Consider the following 25,724-nt stretch of genomic DNA (forward strand, 5'->3'; position numbering starts at 1 on the left):
AGTGATTACTGCTAATAACCACTTTAATCCTGGCCTCCTTATTTTGGTCACGCCGCATGTTTATATAGTCGACGTTTTAACCCCAAATAAAAAAATAGGAATCGGATATGAGGCATTGTGAGAGCGCAGATAGGGTATAATTGGCCGCCCGACACTATAGGGATAGTGGTAAACTTACCTACAAAGTGCCTAAAACTGTAGGCAACAACCAGCTGAGTTTATTTACAGTTCTCTGGACAGAACCACAAACAAGAGAAATTAAGCAGCGGTAGCGTAAAGTACAGCTGGACGGTGGAGATGCTGACAGCCGAAAACAATGTTGAACTTGACAGGTGAAAAACATGTGAAAACAGGCGGTCTTCTTTGTGCTGCAGAGCGCGGGTCATTCCACAGCACGACCACAAGAGGGCAGGCAGTGCGCGCGGAGGGAGGGAGCTGTACCTCCGCGTGATGCGAGCCGAGGTTTAGTAGTTCCACCTGAGAAACTTCTGTCAATCAATATACATGTCCATATCATCTATTAAGACAAGTAATTTGAATGTAACCTATCTCCTCTCGTACGGTCGCACCTTAATCTCGATGGTGTTTCTCCATCGATGAATCTTTTTGTGGAAAATGACTTTAGATTAAACAATATCTCATTTGGGGATATACTACACTGTCGTCATGTCTTTAATCTTCATGATTCCAAAATTGACTCTTCTATTGGATTGAATATTTAGCATGTATTATTTAAAAAATAATAAAAAAGCCTAGACAAAATAGACAATTAATTGCGACCAGTTCGCAGATTACTATGAATACCTGTCGAATCTGTGAAGAATATGGTAGCCTATTGCCTAATCTGTTTTACCTCACAGGCTTATGTTTTATTTCCGTTTAAAATTTAAAGATTATATTTTTCCAGTTTTGTAACTGCGTATGTCCTGATGTTTTATAATCTTTATTATGTAATAAAACAACACACTATGTACTCTATATACTATTCAGTTCTGGGCAGAAACGTTGAAATAGCATGACCAGCAGGTCAATAATTAACCACTACTATAAGGTTTTATTTTATTTTATTCACAACATACATTAGGATGCATAGTGGTGCGTTTTCAGTCAAAGAAAATTATGGAGACATTCATTTTCCTGAATGAGGAGGTATGTCAGCCAGGGATAAGTACAGGTATTAATCAATAACAGGAAGGAAATCCAATATTTATGATATTGGCAGATACATTTGAATTGATCCCTGTGTGGAAATCGCATAGCAGCACTGCAGTAGGCATGAAACAACAAGAGTTTAACTAATTTCAAATAGGTGGGGGGGATAAAAAAAATAGAACAATAAATGTAGACGACTTTAGAGTCTATACCCACAAACACTTGGACTGACTGACACATACTGTAGTGTAAATAAATTATATACAGCAGGCATTAACTATAAGGCACAATCTATTGCCAAAATGTGAACCATACCTACCTTATCTACAGTGTCGAACAATAAAAAAGAAAAAATACAGTGAGCTCTTCCAGTCCAGATGGATCTTAGTTTCTACCTCTCACAAATTAAATGTATAGATTCTTGAAGACATCTTTGCTGTGATGTAATTAGACCTCCTTGCCATTGTATGTTGTTGACTAATCCTTCTAGCTGAGGATGACCCATGCAGGTCAAAACCGTATCCTTATATGGATTTTTTATTTCAATTTATTAAGGCTGTTTAACTATATCCTCGTTTTAAGTGTGCAGACTGATATAGGGAGGCTGATATATATGTACCATGTGAACAAGCCTACACAGTAGGTGTATGGATCATCATGTAGTCAACCAACAGTGAATATAATGAACAATAGCTGTTGCCAGTGAAACATACTTTATACAATATACAGTGTTTCTCACCCCACATTCTAGTAGAATCCATTGCCCCGGTATAGCCATTCATAATCAACAGCCACTTTCATATTAATCAACTATGGCTGCACAGTCTTTCCTCAGCTTGAAAGACATGCAGCTGAAACCGTAACGAACATTGGGCATCTGCCCCACAGTTTCCCAGGTGTCCATCTCTTCACAATAGCGCTCGATGTTCTGGACGAGTTCTGGACTACATGAAGAGACCAATAGCCATGTGTTAAATATACAGTATGCTGTGAACAAGAAGCCACCTTTTCCCAGGCATTCATGGAGCAGCAGTGTCTTACCCGTTTTCCCCATTCATCCCTCCTAGTACATAGATCTTTCCATCCACCACAACCGCGCTAGGCCAGATGCGTCTCTCTTGCATGGGGGCACACACGGTCCATTGATTGGTCTCGGGGTTGAACAGAACGGATACAACATTATGTATAAAGCATGCATAGTACCAGCAAGTACCATATGCCAAGCATGTATTGGACAGCAGGTGCTGTTCCAGCTAAAACAAAAAGGTCCATATGAAGTTCCTTTAAATTTATTGATGTTTCGGACCGCTGGCCCTCATCAGAATGAACAAATGTTGTGTCTAACAAGGTGACAATAAAAATATGACTGACCTTCTCAAAGTTCTGCCTGCGAGTAGGACATTTGTCTAACCACAGCATGGCAGCTTCAAACACCATGTCCTCCTTGGGCACATTGAGATGGTCACTGGCAAGAATCACTGTCAGTTCTTCCACAGAGAGAGACAGGAACTCTTCCTGTTGGTAGAACAAAACAAATACAGTAGATAAGCTGACGGATTAAATAAAACCCTGTTCCCTTACTAAGTAACCTTTTCTCCACTTAAGTCTCACTGTTGGTAGATGGTTTGTTTATTGAAACGGACAATATGACTATAGCTTATTAATATATTGAATTAATCCATTCATTGAGCAATGATCTTGCGAAAACAGGTTGAGTAACAGAAATAGTTATTGGAGCAAAAGCCTACAAACAAACAACTTGGGAAATAATGTATGATCCCTCAATCACTGACCTGCTGGTATATGTCACTGAAGTGTTCCAGAATATAATCCATGCTGTGTTCTGCCAACATTTCACAGCATTGGGCCTCAGCAAGGCAGTGAATCCCGACACAGTTACTTATATCCATGTGATGCTTCATGTATTCACAGCAGGCCTTTCGAATAGCCATGCTATCCAACAGGTTTGATGCTACAAGTCCTAGACCAAACAAAAGTAAACATTTATAAACTTTTTTTATCAACAATGTTGTGTACAGTAGTAGGACAAACATGTAGACATTATGAATAAGATTTATAATGATAATAATAATTTACCTGCTCATTTGCAGCGGAGATAGACACCTCTGAAGTATAGGCATAGTTCACCAACATTCCAAACACCTGAGGTTCCACAGCACTGATGGTCACGTTTTCCTGTGTGGACTCCACCATGCCAGACGTAAACATTGCCTGTATGGGTTTGAAAAGGTGAATGGTTGGCTCGGGGTGTTCATGGGTTAGGCTTTTATTTACAATGAGCAGGCTGGATATAGCGATTCATGTGAAAGCCAAGGCAGAATTGAAAAATGGCATTCCCTTAACAACAGTATCAATACATGTGTGTACCTCAAAGTAAGGGCTGAAGGAGGCCAGCACATAGCGATGGCAGGGGAACTCCTGCCCCCCGCAGCACAGAACCTTTTGACACCGTGAACCACTCCATACTGGTTAACAAGCTTAAAGCTATTGGTTTTGATAGCACATCAGTGAGCTGGATGCAATCCTACCTGGAGGGGAGAGAACAGATGGTGGAGGTGAACGGAACACTGTCCCCTCCCCTCCCAGTGAGCTGTGGCGTCCCACAAGGAAGCATACTAGGGCCTTTACTGTTCCTAATTTATGTTAACGACATGACTTCAGCTTGTGACTGCAACTTGTTCCTGTTCGCAGATGACTCAGCACTGCTGGTCTCGGACAGGAACAAACTGCAGGTTGAAAAGACCCTCAGCTCTGAACTCGGTAGAATCTGCACCTGGCTCGCTGATAACAAACTATCCTTACACCTGGGAAAAACTGAATCCATCCTCTTCGGATCAAATAGTAAACTCAGCAAGGCAGATGGCTTCTTGGTTAGAGTGGGTGACAATATTATCACACGAAAAGATCAAATTACCTACCTAGGTTCCATCCTGGAGGCCAATCTTTCCGGTGATAAAATGGCCACCAACGTAATCAAAAAAGTCAATCAAAGAACAAGATTCCTTTACAGGATCTCCTCACTGGTCAGCAAAAACACCTTGAAGACCTTAACAGGAGCCCTCGTACAAGGTTTCTTTGACTATGCATCCACCTCTTGGTACCACAGCACCTCAAAGGCCCTTAAAACAAGGCTCCAGACCTCCCAAAACAAACTGGTCAGGCTCCTACTTGGCCTCACCCCCCGAACCCACCTCACCCCTGCCCACTTTGACAGGCTGGGATGGCTTAGGGTCGACGACAGAGTACAGCATCTTGCAATGGGTCTGGTCCACAAGATTCGATACACCACCAAGATACCCATGTACCTGTCTAAATACTTCCTTAATGTAAACAAAGTCCACACCCACAACACCAGAGGGAGTGCAACAAACCATGTACAACCCAGATTGTACGAACGCCCTACCAACAGTCATTAAGACATGTGAATCCATTGACTCCTTCAAAACCGCTCTCAAAGGGCACCTACGGATGGCTGCAATTCGAAACTGGCCTCTGTAAAATCTGAATCCCCCCCACCCCCCCCCCCCCATTTTCCCTCACTGTATATTGTATCTTTTCCCTTTTTTGCTTCCCATATGATGAATTCCTGTTCTGTTCTTTAGCTACATAGAAATGTCTATTTGTATGTCTTTAAATGTTTTGATGAATTGAACAATGTGGACCCTGTTGTAAACAAGTGTAATGCTTAATTGGGTCGTCCACTCACAGTTGACAGTCTTTGTATTGAGTTTGTGCTTAAAATGTACTGTCAATTCTACAAACTGTTAATAAATATTTCAATCAATCAATCAATCAGGCCCTGTTGAGACGCAGCCTGTTGAGGCCCTCCAACACCTTGTTGGGATGGGTGCGCTCCACATGCACCAAAGTGTCCGGTGAGGATATCGATCCCCCCTGAAGTGCAACAACAGCATCGAGAGGGAGATTTATAATCAGTCAGACAAATAAATATATTAATCTGTGAATAATGTGTCTTGAAAACTCTGCATGCACCTTGTGAAACATCATATTGTCCCTTATATATTACTGCCTCAGCGACAGTTTAATGTGTTCTTATTGGTTTTCCAGCATGTTGACCTGGCTAGGTATATGATATATCTAGTTTCATCAATCCCCCTTCTCAATCTTCCTCTGCAAGAATTGAGATCATTCTCTCTTTTCTTTCATGGAAATATTTGTCTTTAGTCTGTAGTTGCTGAACATTACTACATTCAAAATGTGGCACCTGGATCCAACTACTGTGGCTTTAAAGTTAAACAGACCTCTGTTATAGACTCTCTTTAAAAAAAAAAACTGCAGATGCTTCATAAAAACACCTCGAAAACTAAGCAGACAGACAAATAATACAGTGTATGTATACTAATATACAGACAGACAGGCACCCAGTATTCTGTCCTCCTGTGCTTGGTGTATCAACACAGCAGCTTGAACACAACAATGCACTCCACTAGCCGCAATTTGCAACTCTAGATTTTTTTACAATGGGTTGAATCTAGAGTTGCAACAAGCTCCATCCACTTCCTATTCATCATTTTTGGTTTTGCGATCTGCTTGTCTTAAACGACGTTAAACTCACCAACATTGCAGCTGTAGTCAAGCTTGAATTATCCTCTTTCAAACTGCCGAGCTTGTTTTTCATAAAAATCCACCGTAGAGATGTTATGAGCTACTTTCTGTCAAGACATCCTCTGCAAGTGATTATTTTTCTAAGTGCTGGAGTTTGGAGGCACTCGTCGTACGTCACTGAACGGCCCTGCGTTCAACCTGTTTCGAATTTGCACATAATGCAGGAGGCAGCAGCGCGACCCGTTAACAGAAACTAGTGCTTCCAAACTGCAACACTTAACAAATAATCATTTGCAGAGGATGTCTTGACAGAAAGTAGCTCATAACATCTCTACGGTGGATTTTTATGAAAAACAAGCTCGGCAGATTGAAAGAGGGTAATTCAAGCTTGGACTGCAGCTGCAATGTTGGTGAGTTTAACGTCATTTAAGACAAGCAGATCACAAACCAAAAATGATGAATAGGAAGTGGATGGAGCTTGTTGCAACTCTAGATTCAACCCATTGTAAAAAAATCTAGAGTTGCAAATTGCGGCTAGCACTCCACCAAGTGCACCAACAGCTGTTTGAGCATCACACACACACTCTCACATGGTAAGTGTCCAGTCTCATTCTCTTCGCAGCCCGTCTTGATTCACTCCCAGAGGCAGCAGCCATGATGTTCTCAGATAGGTTTGTGGTGGAGTGGGTCACGTGTTGTCTGCAGAGAGAATAGGTACACATTATACTTTTACATCTGGTTACACAGTACATTTCATCACCTTTTTTTTTAATCACCTTTTGATAACAGTTTTTAATTCAGTTCAGGCTGAGCATAGTGAAATGAGGTTGTATTGTGGTCAGATGTGTTGCACTTTCAAGATGTTCAATAATAAATATTTAAATACGACTATAGTTTATAGTCATTGATTGATTGGATACTTAACATGTTAGAACTGTTAGATAAAAGTACAGTAGTGCAGGCCAGGGGGGGAGGAAGTCCTGCTAAAAGGAAGACAGAGGGGCTTGCTTCCATTAATGTACTCATGTGCAGGCATCAGTGAATGTACGTCCATAGCCTAGCCCTGAAACATGCACGAGCGTCATGTGAACCATGGCCAGAGCTACAGTGAATGTACAGTACGGTAGTACCAGTTTCTAACTTTATACTTATCTCTTTATATTTTAATACATTTGTTATACTTTATTATGCTATTACTCGCAATGCAAATCCTTACAACATGCAACTACTCGTACTCGCAACCGCATTAGCCCTAAAGGCAATTGCAAGGAGTTGCATTGGTGCGGTTGTCGGTTGACCCAGTTGTTTTGTTGCAAGGAGTTGAGACTGCATTTAGTGCAGTTTGGGCTTGATGATGTGAGACTACAGTAAGTGGCCACTGCCCACTACACTACAGACAGGCAGCGGCCCGTCAATAAATGCTCCTAAAATAAACAATATTTGCTTTCAGAGTCAGACGTTTTTCAACAAATACCAACAAACCTTTTTATATTTCTTCAGTTTCTCGAGTAAATGTGTGGTAAGTTTACATAGTAGTGTAACCACAGCTGTGTCCCCGTGGCAACACCACACTACATAAGCAGTTCCGGCCAGAAACGATTGAGACTTAGCCCAAACATTTAGAATCTCGTAGAGGTTTCTACGAGAATCTAAATGTTTGGGCTAGATTGAGACTCTGTTACTCCTCCTTTAGAATTTATGACACCTTTTTTATTATTATTTTTAGCTTTGCATGTTAAACAATCTGCACAGGTAGTCTTAACTTGTACATTAAGAGCAGAGAGAGAGACAACATGTGATCAATAAAATCCTATCTAAATATAATAATAGTCTACCGTTGCCTTATGCCTGCAGTCGACCACTAGATGGCAGTTGATGAGCATTGATAGCCCTAGGAGACAAGGCCATTAGAAAGCAACCACTACTAGACATTATTAAGGGACCAAGCCAAAAGGGCCTATCCCACAGCTGACAGGGAGTGGGGGGACAGTGTTCCGTGCACCGCCACTTTAGAATCCTGGTGACGCGAAGTTACCTCCACCATCTGTTCTCTCCCCTCCAGGTAGGATTGCGTCCAGTCCAGCTCACTGATTGCTTATCAATCAAAACAGCTGTATATCTGTGTCTATCTGATACATGTAGGCTATAGAGCCTTGGCTTGATAAAGTATGTATTAATTTAAGTGCATGTTAGTTTACACTTGGCACAAATTAAACTTTATAGAGGTCAAACAAACGAGTTTCAGCAGGGGCAACGAATACAAAGATACAGGGGAATTCAGGAGGTCATCATGATAAGAAGTAGAGTTTTTATTCCAATGTCATGTACTGAAATATACAAAAAAAAAACACTGACACCTGCCAATCCAGCGGCAACACAGACAGGAAAGATACACAATGATGGAAAGAACTAAAACTCCATTAGAGTCACGTAAATAAGAACAAAACAAAACAATACCACACAAAACACCTTGTACTTTTAACGTCACTCTGTCAGGTAAAAAAGTCCAGGGCAATGAGAGTTGCATTTCTCAATTTGATTTTTACCACTTAACAAAAGGACCTGTTCATGTAAAGTTATTCCAATTATTACCAGTAAGCTAAGACGACCAATTATTACAACCATAATTATTGTGGAAATTTGACAAACGTCTTTCTTTCAAGAAAGAAAATAAAAACTCTAGCTTTAGATTGTCAACCGACTCTGACTGACGGTGATGGGTTGCAAGTTAATCAAATGTATTCATTTAATCGATTTTTGGGGAAAAACACAGATGCGTTGTGAGCTTGTAGATCGGCTGTTTTTGCAGTATAATGCTGTATGAAAAAGTATAAAATAGGGATTTACAATTGTTCCGGTTTGAATCAGAAAATCAATAGAATAATTTATTGCTGAGAAAATAATCGATCGTTGCATCTCTAGTTTCAACACTGGATAATTGTTAAAGGATATGAATATGAGAATACAGAGGTTACCCACTCAGTTTTGTACCATCTAAAAAAACGGAATCAAATTATGCTTGTGACAGAAATCACCATGAAACCTTTACCGACCGAGTCAAAATCATTGCATCGTTAACACCTGTTGACCAGTGGTGTAAAGTAACTAAGTAGATTTACTAAGTAGAAGTACTGTACTTAAAGATGGAGTGCCGTGATTTATTTTCAAAGAAAGTGTACAGAAAGTATTAAAATTATGTTTTTGGTGAAACCAAAAATACACAGGGAAGACATATTTCAATATTTTAACCACACCTGGGGGTCCATTAGAGAAATGTTAACTCCATAGACACATACAAAACAGAAAAAGTATAGAAATCACAGCACCCATCTTTAAGTACAATTTTGAGGTATTTGTACAATTTCCAATACACTCAGTCATTTTTTTTAACTTTTATTCTACTACGTTTATTTGAACACTTTAGTTAGTAGTTACTTTGTTGATTTGTATTATTATTACAAAACATGCATTAACCACTTCAGCCATACATGGCCATGTGAAAATAGCCAATCTACAAGTTCACAATGTGTCGCACCGCAACGCATTGTGAGCTTGTAGATCGGCTATTTTCAAAATACTTGAAATGGGACATTCTGCATATAGTGAGTACTTTCTACTTTTGCTACTTTAAGTACATTTTAATGCCAGTACTTTTGTTGAATTCCGGAAGTTTTCCTTTAACGTAGTACTTCCACATTGCAGTATTGATACTTTTACTTAAGTAAAACATTTGAGTACTTTTTCCACCACTGCTGTTGACCAAGACACTGAAATTCACGGTGTGCATGCTAATGGCTTCAAAGGAAAATACACAGCTACGATTTGTTCTAAAAACAAAACAAACTAAAAACGACTGCACCTCAGGAGATCGTTGCTGTCGGGCATGGAACCTCTTATCTCCATATTTAAGTAAAGCCCTACTTAATCATACTATAGCGTCACACAAAAGCAGCAAAAGTAGCAGATCCACAAGCTCGTGTCGCTTCGTGTTTCGAGCTTGTAGATCTGCTACTTTGGCTACTTTTTTAATTTGAATCCTGAAAAGTAACAGTTGTGAGGTTTCCACCCCGACAGAGACGAGATATTACTCGGAACAGTCTCCGACACGACATGGATGGGATTCCAGAATTGGGAGTGTTTGAAAAGTCACATTCATAAAAAAAAAAGAATACTGCTGTGAAAGTAGCACATAAAAGGCTAAAAACACAAACATGATGCTCAAGTGTTCTGTTCAGGAACACTGCTCTCGCTGTGTGCGGTTAAAACTTACAAGAACGTTCTCTAACTGTAGTAAAAACTGTTCATTATGTGGTCCTATCCAGACAACTCACAATAATAAAACCTCTTAAAGCTTAGCTGAACATGAATTGACTGGTTTGTGTCGGCCTGGCCTCCTATTCTATTCTATTCTATTCTATCTTCCGATAGTCATTTGGTCACTTTCTCGAGGGTTAGCAGCGAATACTCCTTCTGTTTCATCCCGTCTTCAAACTGCTATATTCAATGGTAGCATAGTGCAAAGATCTACCATAATTAGTATAAAACATATAAAACAGACGTTAAAAAAAAGATAGTTCCAGTTCCAAGTCATCAAAGGACAAATTTCACAAACAATCTTGAAATTGTTAAGAATCCATGCACTCTTAAACCACTTAAACCCTCTATACCTAGTAAGCTAACACTTGACTGGTGGTCCATGGGGGGAGGGGTTTCCAGGCAGCAGTTCAGCAATTCACAATCATTTCTATCACTGTGTCTGTTTGGCTATTCAAAAGTAAGAGATATACAACCGTCCCCCAGCATAGCAATGCTGCTAGGGTTCAAGTGGTTAAATAACAATGGATGTCTTAATGTACTGTTGATCCCTTTACTCCTGGGGTGAGCGCTCTCTATCTCTCTCTCTCTCTCTCAGGTGATGACCAGAGGAATATAATGACTCGTAATAATTACCCAAAGAATGACATGTACTTAACAGCTAAACAAGCAGTACTGTATGTTCGGCTTGACTTGGTATGGAAGTTCTTTCATCTAAGGAGCCACACTTTGAGTTCCACGTTAATGTCTTCATCTGGTGCAGAAGACAATCAAAGAATTTGTCCTTTTTTCTCCCAAGAGTTTTTAGTGTGGAACACTCCAACATGTCGCCCAGCCGCCATTCTTCCTTCCTCCTCTGTGGTCGGCGGAGCGTCCGTCGAGCTGCCAAATCTTCTGTCCTTCTTGCCTTTGCCAGGCGTCGTTTTACAGACGGATTCTCAGTTTCAACTGGCATCTCTCTCTCTCTCTCCGTTTCTACCACGGCACAGAGTTTCGCAGGGAAATCAATCGACGGCTCGCAAAGGTACATGTTAACCTGTACAAAGATTTCTCCTGTTAACGTTTGTGTTGAGCCCCCTCGAAACGCGCAGGGGGGCGGGGGGGAGCGTAGTGAGTGACGTCCTCCTCCCTGACGCCACTAGGGGTCCTCGTCCATGTCGTCCAGGTTGGGGGCCATGATGAAGTGTTTGGGGTAGGGCAGGCTGTGCTCGTCGGCGTACTCCTCCCAGCGCACGTCGTCGCTCTCGTGCGTGATGTAGCGTTCCCCGCGCCGCGTCTCGAACTCCCTGAGGTCCAGCCACGTCTGGTAGTCCTGAGGAACCATGAGGAGAGAGAGAGAGACACAAGTTGGAATTGATATACCTAAGGTCAATTGTACAAATCATTAGTTTTGATGATTTGGAAACTTTTTAGGAAACTTGGACACCTCATTAGGAAGGATAGGATACATTCAAGTAAGGTTTGTCCTTCAATTGACAAAATACCAAGGAAACAACAAGTGGATCATCGAATGATATCCCATAAGGCTGTGTGGCGAGGCCATTCGATCTGATAAAACGATTAAGTTGAACTCACTATAAACGTCCAAATAAAATAAAATTACTGAAAATCAGATGCACTGTGCTGCGTTGAGTCTACTATTCCTCAATCTCCGAATGTTATACTGTAGAGTCTGGAACTACACCTCCCGAAAGCAGAGAGAGGAAACTGTCATATGTCATTAACATTCAAAAAATGATTTTACAATTTCCATTCTTGCTAAACAGCAAGCTATATATCATTGCTGTCCGGAACTCCAAAATGGTAATTTTTCAGGAAATGAGAAATATACATTTGTAAGGAAATTTATAATAAAACCATATATTTTTTAAACAAACTGCCTTATCAAAGTTGGTGTTGTGACTTTATATATTGTCAATTACTTGCATGAGACAGGGAGAGGTGGTGGAGTTAGTTGCTTTAGCAGACAGTTTGAGGGTCCAATGGAGTTAAGAGGTTTTGTGTTTTTTACTATACTTTTCATTGGTTCAATATTTTTGAAACAACACACAGACGTAAAGGGTGTTCAATAAAACTGAATTATGGAAAAGAATCAAAAACCTCAAAAATGGAGTTATGAGGTTTCCTCCGGACAGCAACGATATGCTTCTATTATTTTGATTTATATTAGGACAAATCTGCACGACTGTAAAGACGAAACAGAAGCAGGGAGGAGGCTTCACATCCGCTTTACCCTATGATCATTTTCAGAGCTTCCATCGCTCCAGACCGTAATGACGGAAGCATTTGAAAATTGTGGGAGGAAACAGTCTGGCACATGAGACCTTATCTAAAGAGTAAAATTCCTAACTAGGGACAGTGGGGACCAAGGTGATAGATAGAATGACACAGAGTCACAGAGAACATGTAGATAACACTTCACCTGTAACCAAGGGTGACTGAGGGATTTGTCCACACTGTATCGCTTCCTCATCTTTACTTGGAGAAGATTGTTGATCAGATCTGTGGCTGTCGATGGAGGGGAAAGAAGAAATATGTGAGAAACCCAAATGGCATTACAGTCACAACATTCCATAATAATAATAAAAAATAAAACATATGTTCTACAGGTATAGAAATCACCAGCATAGCAATACCCCAATTCACGTACAATGACAGCATATCCCAGTGGTTCCCAAACTTTTTCATGTCAAGGACCCCCAAATTGGAACTAATTAGCCTGTGGAAGAGATATGCCAGGGACCCCCATAAGAGAAGACTTTTACGGCTCTAGCAGTGATTCTCAACCATTTTAATTTCAAGGACCCCCAGTGTGACATGCATTAGTCTACGGACCCCCATTTAATGGCATTTTTATCTCTAACGGGTCCGTTTGGTTCCATTTGTACACTCTCAGAGTTACAGACCCATAAGGGTCCATTTGCTTGCTAACTATCATTTAGCTACGAGCTCAAAAAGCCTTGCTTTGCTCTGCGTTTCGAGCTTGTGGATCTGCGGCTTCTGTGTGATGCTGTAGTGTAGTATGATCAAGTAGGGTGTTCATTTAATGAAACAAACGTATGGAGATAAGAGGTTTCTGTCCCACAGCAACGTTGTAAACAGGGATGGGACCATGTGAACATTTCATGTCACAATTAATAAATAATCCTGCAATATGATTTTTTTGGTTTTTTGTTTTGTTTATCGCGATAAATCATAATAATAATGGTCCCATAATCCCTTAATGTTTGCGTCAGCAGATCACACGTACAACCTGATGCACAATGAGAAGTGGAGCAAATAAAACAGGTGTGGGATTATAACGCTCTAAAGCATCCTGTACCGTGATGTTGCTTTACTAGCGGGAGGGTGAAACTCACGGGGGATTATTTATCTGAACTAACAACATAACAACATGAAAGAAAGGTCAGGTGTGTGTGTGTGTGTGTGTGTGTGTGCGTATGTGTGTGTGTGTGTGTGTGTGTGTGTGTGTGTGTGTGTGTGTGTGTGTGTGTGTGTGTGTGTGTGGGGGGGGGGGTGTTGGTGTGATGCTTTAACTGCAGGCTTGAGTCAAAGAAGCACTTCACTTCTTTATCCATAGTATTAGTTTTATCACAGGCGTCGGAGAGCAACAACCAGATGAAAGGGGTTTCCAACGCTTGAACATCGCCATGGGAACGCTCCCAATCCCTTGCCTGTGCAGACGAGGCGTGGGACGTTGCAACCTACCCTCTGCGGAGATGTCCTTCCAGGGCGTGGGAGGGTACATGAAGGCGGCGTTCTGGATCTGGTCGTTGATGTCCTCGTCCTCGTTGAAGGGGAACGTGCCGCTCAGGCTGACGTACACGATGACGCCCACCGACCACATGTCCAGTGAGCGGTTGTAGCCCTTGCTCCGCAGCACCTCGGGCGCCAGATAGGCCGGCGTGCCGACCACCGAGCGCCGGAACGACTTCTCGCCGATGATGCGGGCGAAGCCGAAGTCGCACAGCTTCACCTGAACCAGGAGAAGGGAGGAGGATGACACACGGTTTGATGCTGTTCGGGGCAGAAAGTAACCGAGCTCTCATCTCCAATCTTTCGTGTTTTTTCCCCCAAACACGCCTGATTGGATTGACCCATTCAGTTCCCGAGGACCTGCTTCTAAAAATGTCTTCCAAATCCTAACAGTTTTCTGAAAAACGTATGTTTCTATGTCAGCGCCGAGCGGGTTCTCCAACTATTTCATGTGAAGTACCCCCAGAATGATATGTCGTTCCTGGGACCGCCAGAAGCAAATATTTGAGTTAAAAACATTCGCTATGAAATTCAAAGATTTGCACACATTTTCAAGATTTTTCAAAAATAGCAGATCTACAAGCTTGTAGCGCGGCACTTGGTGCCGTGCTGAGCTCGTGGCTTACCTGAGGGAAGGGTTCTGCAGATGCCAGTAGTACATTCTCAGGCTTAAGGTCACAGTGTACAATGTTTTTGAAGTGCAGATGTCTTAATGCCACCAGGATCTGTCGACAAACAGAAGTTCAGGCCCAGGTTAGCAAAGCATTTGAGATCTCAAAAGGTCTTCAGACTTTTCACACATCGGTGGCGTAACGAACAAATAAACCATATGAAAATAAGTGGCGAGTCATTTTGATCAAAACTATACGCTGGCTCAGGACGTCAAGAGGTATAGAGGCTCCTTGGGAACTGGAAAGTTCCATGTTCGATCCCCAGACTGAGTGTATGAGGTGTCCTTGAGCAAGACACTGTACCCCTAATTGCTCCCGAATCGATGAGCAGCCGTGGAGGATTATGGGTTTCAGAGTTATGATTTTAAGGGAGCCACGTTTTCCCCTCTACCCGATGTTACAGGTTCTGACTGTTGTGATTCTCTGTGACTCATTGATTTTACAGTAAGACAAAAAAATTACTTTGTACAAATAAGAAATGTTTGAGCATTCAGGTCCTTGGCCTGCTTTCAGCGGTGCACAAGAAATTTGAGGCTGATCGGCATAGTAGTATGCCAGATTAGCTGCAGATAGACACACACACACACACACACACACACACACACACACACACACACACACACACACACAGGCACGTACGTACGAACGCACACGCACGCACGCACGCACACACACACTCACACTCACACTCACACACAGAAAGGGTGAATGCGTGATTGAACGTTAGATTGTATATATGCAATGCGCGGTCTAAACAACCTCACGTTTGTATAATATGCGCTGTATATTCCACGACGTGGCTGAGATGGAAGCTCGCCGTTGCATAAGCACAGTAAATGCCCTTAAATACTTCCAGGCTGACCGGTGCCGTACCCAAAATGGACACATGATCTCATCCCCATCAAGTCATATAACCTGGCATAATGCTAACGCTCCGTGGCTCCGGACCCAAAACCGCAGCGCGGCCTGGCTCGCTCTTCCTCGAACCCGGGCTTTGACAGAGGTTCCTCTGGCCACATCACAACCAGGCCTGCTGCTGCTGCTACTAATGGGTGCCGTTGTTAATGGCCCAGCTCCTGTTTGGCCCTCGTCGTGACCCTCTAAGCCTCTAAGGCAACGCTGCCCCCCTCTCTAATCAGGTCCCTTAAAGCCACCGCCTGAGGCCGGAGGGCTGTGATCCACACATAAGGAGGAGGCCATGATGCCATCCAGACTCATACGAACCATAAACAAATTCAAACCCCAATCAGCTCCACCGCGAGAATAAACAGCCCCGGGGATGTACCGTACCGTACCGCCTGGTGCACGCCACAGGAACGAGATGAGAGGGAACCAACTGAAACTGAGCAGTGGAAGACTAGTGATAGTTCCATTTATACAGATCAGTTTGACCCGGTATATATCAGGTTGTACCATATCGTTTGACCCGGTATATATCAGGTTGTACCATATCGTTTGACCCGGTATATATCAGGTTGTACCATATCGTTTGACCCGGTATATATCGGGTTGTACCATATCGTTTGACCCGGTATATATCAGGTTGTACCATATCGTTTGACCCGGTATATATCAGGTCGTTTTTTTGTGCATAAGTATGCCGAAATGGGACGTTCTTTTTTTTGTGTGTTTCAAAATAGATACTTATGCAGGTTTTTGATATTGATGTTAATTTATATTAACTAGAGCTGTGTTGGCCTTCTTTGAACAATGCAAGTTGGAAATGCATGCCCCAGTTATTATGTCTGTGTACCTCTTTTGCCCATATATGGAGTTCTTTGTCAGGCATGTCAGACATGTGATCATCAGACCAGACCAGCTCCATACAGTATGGTGATCTAGGAGTGATCAGGTGTGATCAATTTACTAATTTGGGCCCTGTCCAGAGCCTGGGCGGTGTATCCCACGGACACAAGGCTGTGGGACGTGTGTCAAATTTGAAGTCGGTTCTGGAGTTACGTGGATTACAGACGTACACACGTGCAGAGACATGGTGCCATCATATTACGATAAACATGACCGCCTTGAATGAAAGATACGTGATAATTAATGTTGCAAATTCTGAACAGTATACGCTAAAAGGCATCTGACTTTTAGTGTACTGTTCAGAATTTGCAACATTAATTATGGATCTTTGAGGAAAAAAACCTGAATCAGTTTGTCCTTCTTGTTCTCCAGAACATCAGAATCGTTATCAGCCTTGAAAAGTCCACACGGGACGACTGGACAAGACAAGACAGAACCAGCGGATGAGGAGAAAGAGCGGGGAAAGGGAAAGGGGATGAACAGAGGGGCAGAAGGACGGACCTGCGTGACCAGGAACTGAACAGAGGGGCAGAAGGACGGACCTGCGTGACCAGGAACTGAACAGAGGGGCAGAAGGACGGACCTGCGTGACCAGGAACTAATGAACAGAGGGGCAGAAGGACGGACCTGCGTGACCAGGAACTTGGTGATGCGCTCGGGCAGCTTGCTCTTCTCACTGGACAGGATCATCTCCAGCATGTCTCCATGGAGCTTCTCCATGACCACGAACACTCGCTCGGGGGTCTCGAACATGCACTCCAGGTTGACGATGCCGGGATGATGTAGGTTCTGCGCACAGGCAGGCAGGCAGGCAGGCAGGCACGTGCACACACACACACACACACACACACACACACACACACACACACACACACACACACACACACACAGTGAGAACATTACAGTATGTTAAACAATAGACTTTGTAAACTGGACCTGAGTTGGTCCCTTGACCCACTTTTTCAGGTCTACATCTCTTTGCCAAAAATAGCTCACAACAAGCTCGCAATGCGCTGTGAGCTTATAGATCTGCAATTTTCCTTGAATGCTGGATACTACTTCTGATATAAAAAATATATATATATCCTGAAAAGTAACAGTTTTGGACATATGAGGTTTCCACCCGACAGAGATGACATGTATTTGATCGTCATGTTTGGACTGGTTCTGTTGGTACCGGAGGACCATGGTGGAGTGGAGGATCTACTGACCTGCAGAATGGAGGACCATGGTGGAGTGGAGGATCTACTGACCTGCAGAATGGAGGACCATGGTGGAGTGGAGGATCTACTGACCTGCAGAATGGAGGACCATGGTGGAGTGGAGGATCTACTGACCTGCAGAATGGAGGACCATGGTGGAGTGGAGGATCTACTGACCTGCAGAATGGAGGACCATGGTGGAGTGGAGGATCTACTGACCTGCAGAATGGCCACCTCGTTCCTCAGCTGGCTCTCCTGCTTGGTGGGGAACCTCATCTTGTCGATCACCTTGATGGCCACATCTCTGCCACTCTTCCTGTGTTTCCCTGAGACGGTCAATAGGAATGTGACGATATGAGATTAGTTAACCAGATACAGTAGGTATGTACGGTAGGTTATGTTAAAACTTAAAGTGATACTATGTAACCAGGTAGGTATGTACGGTAGGGTATGTTAATACAATATAGTAACTTATACAGTTGGGTGGTTATATTTTGTTTCCCTGCTCTTCTAAAACATTTGGACTATATCTTAGCCACCCCTTACCCCTAAACGTTTTTACTATTTTTTAAAAAACTTTTAAAATAGTTAAAATAACCGATCTAGAAGCTCACAACGTGTCGACGTAGATCGGCTAGTTGAACTATTTTAAAATGTTTTTCAAAATAGTAAAAAAAAAGGCAAATAAGTTTAGGAATAAGGAATAAGGGGTGGCACGAGATAGGGCCCTTTGTCATGTCTCACACGGGTCAAGATTCAATTTACTCCCCTGAGCAAGCAGGCAGGCTCTGTTAGGTCAATGGTGCGCGCAGGAAGGAGGAAAGTTTCATAACGCAACAAGTCATCAGTGAAAGGAATCATCATCAAGGCAGGCATACTGTACTGTACTGTACTGTACTGTAGCCTACTGTACTGTACCTCCATACACGATGCCAAACTGTCCCGATCCCAGAACCTCATCAGAGAAGATCTGGTAGACTGAGGCGATGTCCTAAAGAAGATGTAATTAGTACCAGGTTACTTGGGTTTGTTCACATTTCCCGTTTGCAATATTGAGTTTTGCTTCGCTGTGGTTGACTGTTGCATCATCGTGGGCCGTCTGGGAGGCAAAACCCGCTTCACTTTCACCCAGTGCAGAAAGTGGAACTTGGAAATCTCTTTTTCTTTTTCCTCCCACCAAAAAACCCCCCAAAAACCATGCATGCAATAACTTCTCTAATCTGTGCAGGGAAATAAAAACATTGGACATTTTAATGAAGAACAATAAATAAATGAAATACGACTTTAAACCACAAAAACCAACCCAGAAAAGACCAAAATGCATGCTGGGAAGTTGTGCAAGATCACCTTGGATTTAGAGGAAAAGAAAGAAAGAAGTGTGTTCTCACCACGTTCTCCTGGACCTGACAGTTGGACACAGATATGCTGATGGACAGCTCAGCTTCTGCAAAAGGAAAAACACGCCGATAAAGGAACCAGTGCATCTTTAATTAAACCACTTAAACCCTATATAATTAGTCCCCCAGGGCTCCAAACGAGGTCTTTTCCCCTCAACCTAAAAACATAAATATATCTAGAATATACAATTTAGGCGTTTAGCAGACGCTCTTAATCCAGAGGAATGTATAGTCAGCAAGGTAAAGACAAGGTATTAAATCAAAAGCATAGAGATAGTAATCTAGGATCATACCAAGAAACTGTCCAGTGAAACTATACAAACTCTACTACTTCCAGGTCAACAAATGAGCCATGCTCTCTAAAGAACATTTTAACCGTTGCATAAGACTGCAAGGTCGTCAAGGCTATATGGCAAGTGAGTCTTCAGATTACGGCGAAAGATTGTGGCCGAGTCTGCAGTTCTAACTGCAACGTGGAGTTGGTTCCACAGTTTGGGAGCCTGGAGGAAGAAGAGTCTGGGACATGTGTGGACCGTTGGCCACATGTCACGCTTAACAGCTTAGCGGCAATTTTTGCAGAATGCTTGCCCCTAGAACAGGGACGCTAAGGGTTCAAGTGGTTAATTAATCGCAGGCAGAGGCACATTGCGCACATACTTGTAATAGTCTCCCTAACCCTTGTTTCAAGCTTATCACAGCTGTTTGCAATATACAGTAAGCCATTACCCCCCACACACGCGCACACACACACACACACACACACACACACACACACACACACACACACACACACACACACACACACACACACATAATGAAGCATGTTATTACACAATAATTTGCCAATAAAATTGATTTGGGATGTTATGTGTGATTGAATGGTGGAGGTATGCGTTGCATTTCGTCATGTAGGATTTTTACGGCCCCCGCACCCCAGGGGGCTGATATACTCGGTCACAAGGTCTCCATGTGCATGTGCAATGATGGGAAATGATGACAGTAAACATGTAAACTGTGTAATGTACTTGACCTACATACAGTACACAAAAAAAGAAGGCTGATCTTTAATCTCGACAAACGTGCACTGGAAGGCATTTGTAAGACTCTGTCTCTGGAACCACACATATATTACCATGTGTTGTTCTTGTTTACTCGCTCGCTCTGGATTAAGAGCGTCTGCTAAATGCCTAAATTGTAAATATATTGTTGCGGTCTGGCAGAAACCTCTTATCTCCATGTCTTGTGAATTTTTGGGGTTTTCTTTTTTTCATAAATGAATACCCTACTATAGAGCACCGAAGTCCTGACGTCAGTGTCAGTAGAGGGCGCCAGTCCACAGGTTAGTGTACTTTTTATTTGCATTGAAATCCCCATAGGGCGATTTTAGATCTCTTCATATAAGAACAGTTTGAAAAATAAACCGATCATCCTGGCCTTTTCACTATTATGGATATGAAGCAACGACTGAAGGTGGAAATGTACAAATATACCCAAAGAGTAACAAAATAAGCGCTAGAAACGAGTCAAACAACCCAGAGACTACATTTCCGGGTAGGCGGGGTGGCTGCAGCTGCCCGTCGCACAATATTGAATGTTTCGTGGTTAGTACGAGTCGAGTCACTGCCAGCTGAGCTTACGTCAACGAGGAATCTCAGGAACGCAATGTGTTGACAGCTGGGCGTGACGTATATTAGCAGCGACATTGCTTTCATATGTAGTTTCAAGGCTTTTGCGGACAAATTAATTCCATTTTCTCCAGAAACTGGCTGTATCAAATATGAATGACTTAATTAACGACGCACAGCCACCCCCCTGACAGAAAGGCTTCCCCCTCGGTATATTTTTCAAACACAGTTCTTATATGAAGAGATCTAAAATGGGGATTTCAATGCAAATAAAAAAATACATGAACCTGTGTACTGGCGCCCTCTACTGAAAGTGACGTCAGACTTCGGTGCTCTATTTGATCACACTAAAGCATCACACAAAAGCATCAAAAGTAGCAGATCCACAAGCTTGAAACATGGCGTGAAGCAGCACATTTTGAGCTTGTCGATCTGCCACTTTTGCTTTTTCGATCCATCCTGAAAAGTAACAGTTTCCCTTGAAATCATGTTTAAAAATGACACTCCTGTCCCAACAGAACAGACAACACTGAACATCAAATTGTTCACATGGCCCTGGTTCGGACCACAACAAAATGCCATGTTTAATGTCACATTTTTTGTCATACAGTGTGTCACAATTAGTCTGGGTTTGTCCAGGACGGGTAACGCATATGAACACGCGTACAACTGATGACTGATATCCTGTTGAGTCACAATCCAACAACAGTCTAAACTCTCGGTTGACAGAATCAGATCATCATCATTTTTCGGCCGTGGTCGAGATCATGGATTTCACAATGCCACGCCAGACTGCCCGGTCCTTCAACATTGCCATGCCCAGTCCCTGCTTACTGATGCATGTATGACATCAGGGAACGACAGATTTCTAAAGCTTTACTTTATCTGCAAAAATAAGTTGTTTGCGGTTGGCACAAAAATAACTAAGTAAGTAAGTCAGATATTGTCAGTATCAGCCAAGGTGCGGGACTCTATCCCTGTTTCAATGCACCAGACCTCTGGGAAATGGAATGCTGAGGTGGAGCGCAACACCTACTGTACCATCAGCTCCCAGTACATACTGATACGCTGAGTTGGCGGTGCCCGGGTTCCAACGCATTCTCCATAGAGAAAAACTTCCGTGGACCAGGGGAAGAGCGATTGCGTCAGGACTTTGGCGCTATACTAATAATAGTATAACTCTTTACAAACACATCAACCAGCACTGGACCTATATCTATATTATTATTATTATAATTATTAATATCTTATCTATATTATTTAGCGCTTGTTGTGCCGCTTCAGAGTTGCCTGGCTGTCATGCTGCGGATTCATTTTCTTCTCTGTGCTCGCAGCTAGCGCTGAGAACGGGGAGGCGGGTGGGCGCGGGGCGGGGGGGAGCGCACAGCAACTGGTACGAGAATTAGTCACTTGCGTTTGAGGCTCTAGTAGATTATGGCAACGCCCAAAAGAAAGCCCAGTAGAGGAGGGGTAATAAAAGCCTCTACGGGGCGAGGCCCCTCCCCATATTTCTGTCAGAAGTCGTTGAGGGCTGATTTCACCCTTCTGTGTCAGTGGCTCAGACTCCAGGCCCCCAAGAGACGCACGGCCAGATCAAACAGCTTCATCATCTGCTTAACATTATGAGTCTGTGAGTCTGTCTGTCTGGTGGCCAGCAGAGGTCATGACGGACAGCGCTCCCAGAATTAAAAACCTCATTAACCGGTCAATGAGTCTGAACTAATCAAAACTAATTTATATATATATATAATTATAAACTAAAGAGCCTTGAATGGACAGCACATGCGCTAATTAATCCCATCATTGCTAAATCAACCTCCCAGATGATGCAGCACGTGAGTCAATGATAGATGCCATCATCAACATGATTATGTGTATGTTATTATAATCAATGTAATCGCTCTCATCTCCTGTACAGATGTTATGCAGTGGCTGTGAAGGGTTGAACAAAGGTCCGTCGACCCCCAGGGGTCCTTGGATGGGTTCTAGGGGGGGTCCCCCCAGCTACGTTTGTTACCGAGCGGTATGGTTCACAGTAGGGACTTTGTGCCCAGTCATCTCAGCCTCATGATCTCATCATGAACCATGAAGCGCTGACTCACCTTACAGCCTCACCTCACTTGACCTATAAAGACTGAAGCTATCAGAGGGAGGGGAAATACACACTGATTCAAACTGTGTCAGACCACAAGCACAGATCTGTATCCGTCTTTGTAGATTACTCCCTTCCTTCTGAAAAGTCTTGACAAGGTGACCAAATAACGTGATTATATTTTTGGTCCATTTGGTTTCATTTTATGCTCTCAAGAGTTAAATTACTGTTAACCATCTGCATTACTTCATTTAGTACACAATTAGAGAATGCAGAAGAATTGTTATTTTGATCAACGCCTGTTATCTCTCCTATGGTACCACATCAATAGTCAATACAGCATGGAATTATGAACAAAATCTTATCCAACAATAACAAAATATTATGTCTTGGATCTGGGAGGCTAAATTTCATCAAATGGTGGACTGTGGCTCAATTTGCTGAATAAATAATAGACCTTGATGTGGAAAAGGTTGGAAACCACTGATCGATACCATGGAATTAAACCAAAAAAAATGTCAAGACTGAGAATGTAATGATGATGTTTTAGGCAGAAAATCACAGACTGGATGCATTAAGGTTGCTTTTATGACCTTTCTGAGACCATTCATGTATCTGGAAGATGTTTCTGAACTAGTATAAGCAGCATAATATTGCTAATTTGATCACTTCAAATACTCTTTCATCTTAAAATAAAAGATGACCGAAAACACACATCGCGCTGCGAGCTTGTAGATCGTCTATTTTCGTTGCGTGCAGCAGCATGCTTTCACAGAAGACACGCTGGGGCTTATATATGGGATCCAAAATGACCGAGATCAGTCGTGGCAGGGACAGAGAACTTTAACCCATTTAGACCTGAGGAGGATTCTACAAATGCCTTCTAAATCCTGACAGTTTTCTGAAAAACCTATATTTCTATGTCAGTCGTTCTCAAACTATTTCATGTCAAGGAGTCCCAGAATGATCTGTATTAGGCAACCGACCCCCATCTGAAAATATGTAGTTCCAGGGACCCCCCCAGAAGCAAATATTTGAGTTAAGTTTGCTCTGAAAGAATATATATACAATGTGCCACATTTTCAAGATTTTTCAATAATAGCAGATCTACAAGCTCGTAGCTCGTGAGCTTGTAGATCTGCTATTTTTCAATAGCTAAAGCCCAAGAATGGGTTTAATCCGTATAGCGATTACTACTCACTGTGGTCCTTGCCTTGGCCGGCGGCGCCGGTAGCACACACCACGCTGGGCTGCGGCGTGACGGGCATCAGCGCCTGGCGGATGGCCTTCTCCCAGCCCTGCGCCACCTCCATGCCCACGCCGGACGCGGCCAGTGCCGGGCTGTGGTAGTGGCCACTGTTGTTCTCGCCCACGTAGTACACCATGGTGGCCGTGATGACCTCGAAGCAGTGCGGGTTGCTGCCCTGCGCCAGCTGGCCGTAGTCCCTGCACGACTCCACCTGCAGGATCTCCGACAGAGGAATCTCCTGGGGAGGGGCATATAGGGAGAGGGATACTTTTTATTTATCAAAGTCAAAGTCGTACGATTTGTCACACACGTTACCGCAGTGAAATTTGACCTGGAGCGGTGAGCCGCAGCCAAGTTGTGGTGAGCTGTGCTGTATCTCACGATGTTTTCACCCAATGTCAATTATCTGTAATCCTGTGCTCTACACACTCCCTCTGCCAACCTGGGGAGAGCAACAGACTGACCTCATGCTTCCTTCAGTGCATGAGAGTCCAAGCCGTCTTTTCACCTGACAGGGGGGGGTGTTCCCCTGGTTGGATGTAGCGCGTGGAAGGAACATGGGAAGAGGGTGTTGACTTAGTTGACTAAAACTACAACGAAAAACGTTCGTCGACTACCTTTTTTTTCACTGACGAAAACGAAATAAAAGCAAAATAAAAATGAATCTACCATGACTAAAACTATGACTAAATATATTGGCAATTTCATCAACTCAAAAAATATCTACAATCTACAAGCTCATATACGAGCTTGTTGATCGGCTATTTTCAGCATTCAACCAAAGTTTAAAATCTGCCACTACGACGATATCAAGGCCCGCCAAAACACATTTCAGTCGACTAAATCAACTGTAGATTTAGTTGACTAAAATATTATGATATTTAGTCGACTAAAACTAGACTAACACTAAAACATGTCAATGTGATTAAAACTAAATGGAATGTTCTTCAAAAGACAAAAACTAAAATCAAAATTTGCTGTCAAAAGTTCCTAGTTTCCTACATATTTGTTTCTTTTTTTTTACCCAATGAATTACATTTACAACACGAATTTGAATCCTGAAAAGTAAAAACCGTTTTGGACATAATGAGATTTTTCCGCCCAACAGGGACGATTTGATTTCTCAGATATGTACGACTGTCCCACACTGCTGCAAAGTGATCCAAATTGGATAATTGGTTGGACCATTCTGCATTGGTTTCTATCTGGCTTCAGTGTCCAGGCTTCAGGCTCATCTTACTCCAGTGTGCCATCAATGCCCCAAGACAGACTGGAGCGAAGGTGTCCAAGTGACAAAAAGAACAGATCTACAAGCTAACGACGTATCACAGAGCAACGTGTTAGCTTGTATTCTTTTTGTCACATGACGTCCTGTACAGTACATGTATATTAGGCCGCTCCCATGCAGCTGGTGCAGCAAAGCACTACATATGATGTCACATACAGTATGTTAGACATGTTTTTTTATGAACAAAAATCAACAGCCAAACATTTTCCAAAACAAAACGTTTCCAGGCCTGGATATTACCAGGAACTTCATAACCATGGAAACCGGATTGGGGCCGTTTAGGGCCGGCACGATTACGAAATTCAAGTTGACGACTAATTGCCTTACAGATAATTGTGATTAATGATTTAAAGGGATATTTCACATTCAAAAAATATTTAGATCATTTTATCGTCTACTCAGGCTTATGTGAACACCACAGACAGTTTTTAAATTGCTTGATTCTTGATTTAAATATTTTATATTGATATTAGCTGCCCCGCCTCCTTCCTATACAAAAACATTGTAGCTTCAAACTCCATTTTAACCATGTCAGATTCATCAAAATCACCCGTCCTTTTTTATGGTGACTGATACTGCCCTCCT

At 42.6% G+C, this 25,724-nt stretch overlaps 1 protein-coding gene across 3 annotated transcripts in view; it reads right to left on the reverse strand.

Annotated features, from left to right (window-relative positions):
* Nucleotides 1-9,535: 9,535 nt before the first annotated feature.
* prkd3 (protein kinase D3) overlaps nt 9,536-25,724 on the reverse strand; it is a 99,913-nt gene continuing 83,724 nt past the window's right edge. For 2 of the 3 annotated variants that reach the window (XM_083792413.1, XM_083792412.1), the window contains exons 12-20: nt 23,804-24,089; nt 18,877-18,932; nt 18,407-18,479; nt 17,708-17,814; nt 16,914-17,075; nt 14,436-14,534; nt 13,762-14,029; nt 12,476-12,561; nt 9,536-11,365 (exon numbers count right to left, since the gene is read on the reverse strand). In XM_083792413.1, the coding sequence (XP_083648539.1) occupies nt 11,192-11,365; nt 12,476-12,561; nt 13,762-14,029; nt 14,436-14,534; nt 16,914-17,075; nt 17,708-17,814; nt 18,407-18,479; nt 18,877-18,932; nt 23,804-24,089 (1,311 nt within the window). In that variant the 3' untranslated portion in view covers nt 9,536-11,191. The remainder of the gene's footprint in view (nt 11,366-12,475; nt 12,562-13,761; nt 14,030-14,435; nt 14,535-16,913; nt 17,076-17,707; nt 17,815-18,406; nt 18,480-18,876; nt 18,933-23,803; nt 24,090-25,724) is intronic. The other variant, XM_083792414.1, reaches the window with a different exon arrangement.

This window comes from Protomyctophum parallelum (assembly GCF_964188405.1).
Source record: "Protomyctophum parallelum genome assembly, chromosome: 20".
In the NCBI taxonomy this organism is placed as follows: Eukaryota; Metazoa; Chordata; class Actinopteri; order Myctophiformes; family Myctophidae; genus Protomyctophum; species Protomyctophum parallelum.